The 12,606-nt window shown below is 32.8% G+C and overlaps 1 protein-coding gene across 1 annotated transcript in view; it reads right to left on the minus strand.

Moving 5' to 3' along the window:
- The window catches only part of LOC131604848 (uncharacterized), a 38,225-nt gene that overhangs the window by 3,543 nt on the left and 22,076 nt on the right, over nt 1-12,606 (minus strand). Inside the window, exons 2-5 of the mRNA XM_058877263.1 lie at nt 747-772; nt 511-648; nt 342-456; nt 158-250 (exon numbers count right to left, since the gene is read on the minus strand). Coding sequence (XP_058733246.1) covers nt 158-250; nt 342-456; nt 511-648; nt 747-772 — 372 coding nt within the window. The remainder of the gene's footprint in view (nt 1-157; nt 251-341; nt 457-510; nt 649-746; nt 773-12,606) is intronic.

Consider the following 12,606-nt stretch of genomic DNA (forward strand, 5'->3'; position numbering starts at 1 on the left):
TAGCTTATTTGAGTTATACATAGTAGATATCATAAAAAAATAAACTCAAACTCATAGTCATATTGAAATGAAGAAATATCAAAATATATATGAGTTTGATAACATCTCTAAAATTTAAAGCACCACTTTCATATAACTAAAAAAAATAAGGACAGACCTTATTTGGATCAACAACGTAAAGATAAAGGACATGTGAAACACTGATATTTGCCATATCATCATCAATTGCTCCACCATGATAGATTATTCTCTAAATGCGAAAACAGATTATTATTAGTAAAAAAACTAAACAAAAATTGAATACTTAACCTTAAGCAATATTAAGAGTAAGAAATACATACATATTGGAAACGCTGACTTATAACAATCTGGAAACGTTCCTCCACCATTGGAGGCGGTCCTTGTCCTTGAGCATAGACAGACAAATAAGGCAAAGACGGGACACCCCAATACTCCCTTTAAGAACAACCAATTCAAGTCAATAAATAAGACTAAGATAAAAGATATAACACATCAATAAGGCAAAAAAAATCACCTTGTGGGCTAAATACCCTGACGATCTCAGGACCCCAAAATTCATCACCATACACGACTTTCAGGGAAGATTTTAGAGTAGTCTTTTTAAATTCTACAGATTTCCTCAATTTCCTGCAAATCATAGTAGGGTTTTATCCAATGGTTAAAAATAAATATCACAATAGGTTTTATCCCCTTGATAGAAATCAAAGAGCAGCAAATTGAAAAACCTTGAAACATAAAAGCTTAGAAACACCTGCAAATAAAATGGAGAAGAAAGAATAAAAAACGCATTGTAGAGAGAAAAAACGGAGAAGATTGCCTGCAGATCTTTTCCTTCTCGAAACAAAACATTACAGAATTATGGTGGCGGAACAGCCGGGGGTTTCAGATGGTTTCCAATTTCACCCTGCATCACCCGTCAGAGTCGAAGACTGTTATTGGCAGCAGCGCCGAGGGTAGAAACTTCTCCGATGAGAGTGTTTGGCAGTGATAGGGTGAGATGTAAATAGAAGCTTGAAGGAAGGTGAAGAGCGAACGGTTGAAGAGGGAAACAAATAGTGTGTTATAAAGTGAGACTAAGAGAGAAACATGGTGTGTTGAAAAAAGAGAGAATTTTGGTGGCTGGAGTGCATTGTGTGTTGTGATAATTAAGTACAAAACTTTGTAAATAGAATTTGTCTCTTGGTTTCTTCACGTATTACATGGAGAGTAGATTCCAAAAAAATTGAGAAAAGTGAAGCGTTTGATTTAAAGAATGGAAGAGAAGATAAAGCAGGCAGATTTAAGGGATTTTGTTCGATGAGCCTTTTGAGTAAAGAGGTGGTGGGTAATTAAGCCCTATTAATAATAATAATAATAATAATAATAATAATAATAATAATAATAATAATAATAATATTGATTTGAAACTGAATTTATATAACTTGTTTGGTATAAAAATTTATTAATAATAATAATATATAAATGAAAATATATATTCATTGTAAATTCCAAACGAATTTTGCACGTGGAGATAAAAAAATCAAAATTTAGTATAATAATTCCAAATTACATCCTATTTATTGGGAAGAAAATGAAATAAATAATTGGGATAAAAAAGAGGATACATAATGACTTTTTAAGAGAAAGAAATCATGTGGTTGAAATAATAATAATAATAATAATAATAATAATAATAATAATAATAATAATAATAATAATAATAATAATATTGATTTGAAACTGAATTGATTGAGCTTTTCATTTACATAATTTACATGGTATAAAAATTTAATAATAATAATAATAATAATATATAGATGTCTCCACTAACATAACGTTTATTAATAAAATATTTTCTTTACTTAATAATGTATTTGTTTTGAAGCTTTATTATATCGCAATCATTTTGTAAAAAGTACAATTTTCAATTTTCAATAATTTTTTTTAATTAGATTTATACTCTTTCCAATAAATGTTTTGAATCAGCTAGATCATCAATAATAAATAATAATAAATAGTAGTTAGAAATTAGTGAAATAATTAATTAATTAAGAATATAATAATTAAAGTTAATTATAATAAAATTACTATTAATAGCAAGTTTTTAAAAGGTAAGACTTCTAAGAAGATGCCACTTGGCAAACTTGCCAAAGAACTCATCTTACTTTTTTATATTGTATGATTAAGAATATAATAATTAAAGTTAATTATAGTAAAATTACTATTAATAGCAAGTTTTTAAAAGGTAAGACTTCTAAGAAGATGCCACTTGGCAAACTTGCCAAAGAACTCATCTTACTTTTTTATATTGTATGATTAAGAATATAATAATTAAAGTTAATTATAGTAAAATTACTATTAATAGCAAGTTTTTAAAAGGTAAGACTTCTAAGAAGATGCCACTTGGCAAACTTGCCAAAGAACTCATCTTACTTTTTTATATTGTATGATGATGTGAAAATCCCTTTTGAGCAGTTAAAAAATATTGAATACAAATTAAAGGATACAAATGTACTAGTACAAATTAATAGAATTTTGATATTAATGGATCTCCATAAAAAATAAGATTTTATATTAATTATTTTTTATTAATCTTCAATAAAAATGATATTATAAACTCTCTTCTTCTCTCCCTATTGTTAGTTTCATAAAACAAAACATTATTGGAATCTCTAACGATCAAAGATAATATTAATTTTTTATTTTATTCATTTGTTTTAAATTAGAATTATATTATATTTTATTAAATAATCATATATCATTAAAAAATAATGTGTTGTTATATAGTTTTGAAAAAACTTATTAAGCATTTTAGAACGATAGCAAAAAATAATATAAAATTAATATTTTAATATAGTTTTTAAAAAACTTATCAAACACTCTATATATCAACTACGTCGTTCGAAACGACAAAGGAACTCACCTTGAGGATCCTGGTTCCATTTACTCCATCAGTTTTTAGAATTAGGGGTGTGCAAAATATCCGGTTTTGATGTCCAAATTCATAATCAAATCTAAACCATTTTTAAATATTCAGATATAATAAATATTCAGATATAATTGAATGGTTATTAACCTTATTAATGGTTTGGTTATTCATTTCATTTCTATAATCCGGATATAATTAAATTGTTATTAACCGGTTAAATTATTTTGGATTCGGTTATAATTCGGTTATTATCCAAATCCAAATATTTTAATTCTCATAATATTAATTTTTTTTTGAAAAAAAGTATTTTTGGAAAATATAATTTTCAAAATTGGATTTTTTAAAAAAAAACGGTTATATAATCATAATCAAATTTATAACCAATTTTGATTAAAATATAATTATGGTTATATATTCAAACAATTTAAATAGTTTTAAAATGGTTATGGTTTAGTTTTTAAAAATAACCAACCATGCACACCTCTATCCAAAAAGGATTTCTCACGTTTGAGAAAGAGAGAGAACAGAGCGTGAGAGATGAAGAACAGGGGAGAATCTTTGAAAGGGAAGAGGCGCATCACTATTGAGAGCTTTAGGTTTTTCTTTCTGTTCCATTTTCGTTTGGGCTGAACCATGAACCGTGCCCATTGGGTTTTCCAACTTGCATCACCTTGTTCTAACAATGCACCCCCTCGGCTGAATGTTTGACTTGGGCTTTCTCTTTGAGCCCATTTTTATTACACCCTTTATTTTATAGTTAGCCTATGTTTGTGGTTTTATCTTAATTGTTGTTTAAATTTCTAATTGTTTTATTATAAAACTATCAAAAAATATTTTAAAATTTATTTTATCATTAAAAATACTAAAAGTATGTTGTTTAAATTTAATTTCCTTTTAGAATTTAATATGCTTATTTCTTATTTTCTTTAGTTAATCTTGATTAATATTTGTTAGTATATTTTTGTCATTTTTCATGCATCATTTTCTATTTACTGTGGACATTTATAATTCATTTTTGTATATATTATCCTTTTATTTTCCGCTTTAATTTTTCAATTGGGTTGTAATAATTAGTAGTAAGTCCCATCTCCATTCGTTTAAATTTGTAATCCCCCATCCCGAGGCCTTGTATTAATTTTACCGCTTTTATTTTCCTGCTTTATTTTATTATTGCTTGCATGCTTTTAACCGTTTTCCAAAATAAAAGAATATTAGGTTCTTAGCCGTTTTCTACCATAAGTCGATTGCACTTCACGCATCGCCATCAACCATACTCACATGCACACTTGCACCGCTTGCTCCCTCGGTGTGCTACAAAGAGACCTACTCGATCAATCGTTCCGGTTGGTCGTTTAGATACTAGTCTTTGGCTAGTTCACGTACACTCTTATTTTATCACTTTCATGTACATTCCTTTATGTTTGAATCTTAATTTAATCAAATTTTAATTAATTGATTAAAAGGTTAACTTGTTTATTTCACCTTTTTAGCTACTTATGTTTGTATATATTCATCTTTTATAGTTTCTTTTCCTTGCAAAATGCTTTGTTCGATTTTCTTTTATTTTCTTTTTTAAGCACATGTTAATTCCGTTCCACGACAATTGTGTAAGTCTCCAAAGGTCGAGCAGCAGTGGAATGCGACGTTTAACATCACACACACAAAATCTTGTAAGCCGAACTACGGCTGCTCTAATTCCTTAAAAGGGATACGTAGGCATTAGGTCGCGGGGCCTGAACGAGCACAATCTTATATTTCTTTCTTTTTCCCGTGTTTCTTTTCTCTTCTTTCTTCGCGTGTTTTCCTTTAGCTTTTAGGATTTAGACGTTTAGTTTAGACACCCTTAGATTTAGACTGACAAGAGCGGATCCTGTCGAGTACGACGGACGTGGGGAGTGTTAATCCCTTCTCCTTGCGTAACCGACACCCTTACCCTTTTCTCTTGGTCGTAAGACCTTTGTTTGTTTCTCTATAGGTTTTACTCGATGTTTTCCTTTCCCGTCTCTTGGGATGAATAAACAATCGATGGCAACTTCATTGATTTCATTTGATGATTTCAATCCAGTTGTTTCAGCTGGATTGATAAACTTATCAAACACTCTTAAATGATAGTAAAATAATAGTTTATTATGGTTATTGAAGAACTTATAAAATATTCATGGATGATAGCAAAACAATTTGTTATATAGTTTCTGAAAAACTTATAAAGCATCTTGAAGAATAGCAAAATAATAAAAGTTTGTTATGATTTCTAAAGAACTTATAAATAATCCCTAAATGATACCAAAATAATAATTTATTATAGTTCACAAATAACTTCTAAATCTTAGAGGATAGCAAAATAACAATTTATTATATAGTTCCTCAAATAAGGGTGTCGCATCGTCATAAAACAATCATCTAGCACCGTAACATGAGTTCTCAACAATTATAACAATCATGCTTTCTTTTGAAACATCAATATAAAATTCAAATATCACGCAGGGGAATCTCAATCCTCAAATAAATTAACAATTATCCATCACACTTTATTATTCAAGATTTAAAGTTTAAAATCAACTTCAAAAACCATCAATGGTAGTTTATAGTATCATGTTATCAAACAAATAGAATATTCTAATCACGCGATCCCAAACCGATGTTACATATGATAGCAAGACCCTTTATTTGACAAAAACAAACTAAACAACTTTGGAGCTATCCTTCTTCTTCAATAAGTTAATCCTAATTAGCTGTGCATTACAAAAGATATGTGGAATAAAGATAGTAGTTATTAACAGTAATATCATTACCAAAATTATTTACTCATAATGTCACTAAAACATCATTCACATCTCATACATCATCAAACATCTCTTACATCATTCATTATGCAAACACAAACTATGAAATGCAACTTCACTTACTCATGCATGTGGTACCAAAACATCACTGACAATATTAAGTCATCATTCGCGTACTCGTCACAATATCATATTCACAAACAACATTTTGTTGCATCAAATAATTATTATAATTATCGTCAAGGTACAAACACGCGCATATATATATATATATATATATATATATATATATATATATATATATATATATATATATATATATATATATATATATATATATATATATATATATATATATATATATCCCATCAAACATACATCTCATAAATACCACGCCTCCACACAAGTTTTAACAACCCTAGGAGTCAGTATAACAAAATCATGCTTAATATGCTTTCGTAACCTTGCCTCAATTAGGACTTTTGAATGTTGTAACTTGGCCTGGTTCATGGTTTAAGAAACAGCAGATATAAGGCTCAAAATTTTTTTAACCCACCCCTTTCTCCTTGATGCTCTCCAATCCTAAAGTTCGTTTAATCATATGAATGTGTTTCATTTGTAAGAGAATTGTTTCAGTTCTGATGATGAGTGGAAACATTAGTGAAGATCCTTCATTCAACCTTCAAGTACCTTCTCTTCTAATCTCAAATCATTCTGCAAACCTCCTCAAAATCTAGAAGAAAACTTCATATCTCGATCCAAAATAATACTCGACATAATACCATACAAGCTCGCAGTTCTCTCGATGTACAACTTAGCAAGTCTTTCCATCGAATAATCCATCCTCATCGGAATAAAATGAGCACATTGTTAGAACAAGATTTGTTCTGATCAATATTCTTAGTTTTGATGATAACAATGTATATGAATTTTGTATGAGATAATGTGGTACTCTAATTCTATGCAATTTCCATTTCAGGAATCATATAAAGAGTATGCACAAAATCAGCGTAAGAAGCACTGACTCAAAAGGTTCAGCATGCAACATCAGAACATGGTCTGGCAAGACATCAGAAGATGGTCAAGCAGAATCAGAACATGGTGTATGGAGGCATCAGAAGAACTTGAGATCAGAAGCAGAAGCACTAAAGTTCTCATGGTATCACGCTAAGAAGCACTTCAAGGTCAGAAGACAAGAAGATGCTCTACACCAAGTTGTTTGACTCTGATGATATTCAAACGTTGTTTACACAAACATCAGATCAGAAGCAAGTACAAGATGGCAGGCTACGCTGATTGACAAAAGGAACGTTAGAAACTATTAAAGGCAACGTCAGTAGACACAGCGAAAGTAAGGCTCGAGGTAGTTGACAAAAGAGTGAAACATTAAATGCAATGCTGTACGGATCACACAACGCATTAAATGCTCCCAACGGTCATCTTCTCAAACGCCTATAAATAGAAGTTCTGATAAGAAGCTGAATACAACACTTGCGTAAACTTACAGAAACACTGTCAAATTCAAAAGCTCTCAAACTTCATCATCAACCTCACTACATTGCTGTTGTAATATCTTAGTGAGATTAAGCTTAAACTTAAGAGAAAATCACAGTTGTGATAATAACTTATTAAGAAGCATTGTAACTCTTAAAAGAATTTGTTTACATTAAGTTGTAAGAACTAGAGTGATCAGGTTGTGATCAGAATACTCTAGAAAGTCTTAGAGGGTATCTAAGCAGTTTGTTCCTAGAGTGATCAGGTTGTGATCAGTATACTCTAGAAGACTTAGAAGTTATCTAAGTGGAAAACCATTGTAATCTTGTGTGATTAGTGGATTAAATCCTCAGGTGAGGTAAATCACTCCAAGGGGGTGAACTGGAGTAGTTTAGTTAACAACGAACCAGGATAAAAATCATTGTGCAAATAGTTTTTATCTTACAAGTTTTAAAGCTACACTTATTCAAACCCCTCCTTTCTAAGTGTTTTTCTATCCTTCATTTAGCATCAGAGCGCCGGTTCTAAGGTGCAAGCACTTAACCGTGTTTAGAAAAGATTCAGGAAGAGAAAAACGCTTAAATCAAGAAGTCTGGTGAAGATCCAACTCATACATCTACATTTGGCTCTGCTGAGCAACATAATGGAAATGGTAACAATGGTTATACTAGACCACCAGTATTTGATGGTGAAAACTTTGAATACTGGAAAGATAAACTTGAAAGTTACTTCCTTGGTCTAGATGGTGACTTATGAGATCTTCTGATGGATGGTTACAAACATCCAGTGAAAGCTAGTGGTGTAAAGCTCACAAGACAAGAGATGAATGATGATCAAAAGAAGCTATTCAAAAATCATCATAAATGTAGGACTGTTTTGCTGAATGCCATCTCTCATGCTGAGTATGAGAAGATATCTAACAGGGAAACTGCCTATGATATATATGAGTCATTAAAAATGACCCATGAAGGGAATGCTCAAGTCAAGGAGACCAAGGCTCTTTCCCTGATCCAGAAATATGAAGCCTTCAAGATGGAGGATGATGAAAATATTGAGAAGATGTTCTCAAGATTTCAAACGCTAACTGCTGGATTAAGAGTCCTGGACAAAGGCTACACCAAGGCTGATCATGTAAAGAAGATCATCATAAGCTTGCCCAAAAGATGGGGTCCAATGGTGACTGCATTCAAGATAGAAAAGAATCTGAATGAAGTCTCTTTGGAAGAGCTAATTGGTGCCTTAAGAAGCCATGAGATAGAGCTGGATGCAAATGAACCTCAGAAGAAAGGTAGGTCTATTGCATTAAAATCTAGTTATAAAAAATGCACTAATGCTTTTCAGGCTGAAGAAGAAGATTCTGAAGAATCAGAATCAGAAGAAGAAGATGAATAGTCCATGATCTCCAGAAGGGTAAAACAACTCTGGAAGAGCAAGCAAAGGAAGTTCAAGAACTTCAGAAGTTCAAAGAAGCTTGAAAGAGGAGAATCTTCTAGAGGCAGAAGATCTGACAAGAAGAATGTCATCTGCTATGAGTGCAATGAGCCTGGACACATCAAGAATGAATGTCCAAAACTTCAGAAGGAGAATCCCAAGAAGAAGTTTCATAAGAAGAAAGGTCTTATGGCAATATGGGATGATTCAGAATCAGAATCAGAATCAGAATCAGACTCTGAAGGCGAGCAGGCAAACCTTGCACTGATGGCCATAGTGGATGATGGATTAGAATCTACATCAGAATCAGATTCTGAAGAGGTATTTTCTGAACTATCTAGAGAAGAGTTAGTTTCCAGTTTAACTGAACTTTTGGAACTCAAGGCTCATCTTATCATCAAATACAAAAAGCTGAAAAAGCTATTTGAATCTGAAACTAAGAAGCTGGAAGTGGAAAATTCTGAACTTAAGGAAAAGGTTTTAAAATTATCCAAAGACATTGGATCTCCTTCTGAATCAGAAAAATCCATTCCTAGTCTCAATCATTTTCTGAAAGAATATGACTCGAGCTTCAGAAAGTTTTTATCTAGAAGTATTGGCAAAAGTCATCTTGCTTCTATGATATATGGAGTTTCTGGAAACAAAAGGATTGGCGTTGGCTATGAGGGTGATACCTCACACAAATTTGAACCTGTTGATGATATGAAAATCACATACAAGCCATTGTATGAGCAGTTCAAATATGGCCACTCACATGATATTAGGCTCACTTCACATGCACAAAGCTTTCACACTACACACACCAAGAAGCATGTGACACAACCTAGAAAATATCATGCTGCCAAACCTAAAGAATATCATGTTGTTCCTCCTGTTACTTATTATGCTAAACCCAAGTTCAATCAGAACTTGAGGAAAACTAACAAGAAAGGACCCAAGAAATTGTGGGTACCTAAGGAGAAGATAATTTCTGTTGCAGATATCCTTGGCAGCAAAGAAGACAAAGCACAAAATGTCATGGTACCTGGACTCTGGGTGCTCGCGACACATGACAGGAAGAAGGTCTATATTCCAAGACCTGGTGCTTAAGTCTGGTGGAGAAGTCAAGTTTGAAGGAGATCAGAAGGGCAAGATTATTGGCTCTGGAACCATAAGTATTAGTAACTCTCCTTCCATAACTAATGTACTTCTTGTAGAAGGATTAGCGCATAAATTATTGTCCATAAGTCAATTAAGTGACAATGGTTATGACATAATCTTCAATCAAAAGTCTTGCAAGGCTGTAAGTCAGAAGGATGGCTTAATCCTATTTACAGGCAAGAGAAAGAACAACATTTATAAGATTGATCTTTCTGATCTTGAGAAGCAGAAGGTGACTTGTCTTATGTCTGTTTCTGAAGAGCAATGGGTCTGGCACAGAAGATTAGGACATGCTAGTTTGAGAAAGATTTCTCAGATTAACAAACTAAATCTGGTTAGAGGACTCCCAAATCTGAATTACAAATCAAATGCTCTTTGTGAAGCATGTCAGAAGGGCAAGTTCTCCAAACCTGCATTCAAGTCTAAGAATGTTGTTTCTTCCTCTAGGCCGTTAGAACTTCTGCACATTGATCTGTTTGGCCCAGTTAAAATAGCATCTGTCAGAGGGAAGAAATATGGATTAGTCATCGTAGATGATTATAGCCGCTGGACATGGGTAAAGTTCTTAAAACACAAGGATGAGTCTTATTCAGTGTTCTTTGAATTCTGCACTCAGATTCAATCTGAGAAGGAGTGCAAAATCATAAAGGTCAGAAGTGATCATGGTGATGAATTTGAGAATAGATTCTTTGAGGAGTTCTTCAAAGAAAATGGTATTGCCCATGATTTCTCTTGCCCTAGAACTCCACAGCAAAATGGAGTTGTAGAGCGAAAGAATAGGACTTTACAAGAAATGGCCAGAACCATGATCAATGAAACCAATATGGCTAAGCACTTCTGGGCAGAACCAATAAACACTGCATGTTATATTCAGAATAGAATCTCTATAAGACCTATTCTAAATAAGACTCCTTATGAATTGTGGAAGAACAGAAAGCCCAACATTTCATATTTTCATCCTTTTGGATGTGTTTGTTTTATTCTGAATACTAAAGATCATCTTGGTAAGTTTGATTCTAAGACACAAAAATGTTTCCTTCTTGGATATTCTGAACGCTCTAAAGGCTACAAAGTATGCAATACTAAAACATTGGTTGTAGAAGAATCAATCAATATCAGATTTGATGATAAGCTTGGTCTTGAAAAGCCAAAGCAGTTTGAAAATTTTGCAGATATAGATATTGATATATCAGAAGCTGAAGAACCAAGAAGCAAAGTTCCAGAAGCTGAAAGTCTCAAAAGCAAAGGATCAGAAGATCAAGTTGTTGCATCTTTAGAGAATCTCAGAATTTCTGAAGAGCCAACAGTCAGAAGATTTTCTAGACTCACCTCAGCTCACTCAGAAGATGTGATCCTTGGAAAGAAAGATGATCCTATCAGAACAAGAGCATTCCTTAAGAACAATGCAGAATGTCAATTAGGTCTTGTTTCTTTGATCGAGCCAACTTCTGTTGATCAAGCTCTAGAAGATCCAGACTGGATAATTTCCATGCAAGAAGAACTAAATCAGTTTACAAGGAATGATGTATGGGATCTGGTTCCCAGACCAAAAGGATTCAACATCATTGGTACAAAGTGGGTTTTCAGAAATAAGCTAAGTGAGAAGGGAGAAGTGGTAAGAAACAAAGCCAGACTGGTGGCTCAGGGTTATAGTCAGCAAGAAGGTATTGACTATACAGAAACCTTTGCACCAGTGGCCAGGTTAGAATCTATTCGCTTATTAATTTCTTTTGCCACTCAACATAACATCACTTTATATTAGATGGATGTTAAGAGTGCCTTCTTAAATGGCTACATAGATGAGGAAGTCTATGTCCACCAACCTCCTGGTTTTGAAGACTCTAAGTCTCCAGAACATGTTTTCAAACTAAAGAAATCATTGTATGGGTTGAAGCAAGATCCTAGAGCTTGGTATGAAAGATTAAGTTCTTTCCTTCTGAACAATAGTTTCACTAGAGGACAACTGGATACGACTCTCTTCTGTAAAACGTCTAAGAAGGACATGTTAATTTGTCAACTTTATGTTGATGATATTATTTTTGGACCATCTAATGCTTCACTTGGAAAGGAGATTGCTAAGTCTATGCAAGCTGAATTTGAAATGAGTATGATAGGAGAACTCAAGTATTTTCTTGGGATTCAAATCAATCAAACTTCTGATGGAACTTATGTTCATCAAATGAAGTATGTGAAAGAACTTCTGAAGAAGTTTAATCTTTCTGAAATCAAAGAAGCCAAAACTCCTATGCATCCAACGTGTGTTCTAGGTAAGGATGAGGTAAGTAAGACGGTAGATCAGAAGTTGTACATAGGTATGATTGGATCTCTTCTATATTTAACTGCTTCTAGACCTGACATTTTATTCACTGTTTGTTTGTGCGCTAGATTCCAATCAGATCCTAGAGAATCTCACTTAACTGCTGTTAAGAGAATTCTGAGGTATCTGAAAGGTACTACTAATGTTGGTTTAGTCTACAGAAGATCTAAAGAATACAACTTAATAGGATTTTGTGATGCTGACTATGCTGGAGATAGAATCGAAAGGAAAAGTACCTCTGGAAGTTGTCAATTTCTTGGAAGTCACATGATCTCCTGGTACAGTAAGAAGCAAGCTACCATTGCCCTCTCAACAACAGAAGCAGAATATGTTGCTGCTGCTGGTTGTAGCACACAAATGCTCTGGATGAAGAGTCAGCTAGAAGATTATCAAATATATGAGAGTAACATTCCTATCTTCTGTGATAATACTTCTGCCATATGTTTATCTAAGAATCCTATCTTACATTCCAAAGCTAAACATATTGAGATTAAACATCATTTCATTAGGGA

Source organism: Vicia villosa, linkage group LG5 (genome assembly GCF_029867415.1).
Source record: "Vicia villosa cultivar HV-30 ecotype Madison, WI linkage group LG5, Vvil1.0, whole genome shotgun sequence".
Taxonomy (NCBI): domain Eukaryota; kingdom Viridiplantae; phylum Streptophyta; class Magnoliopsida; order Fabales; family Fabaceae; genus Vicia; species Vicia villosa.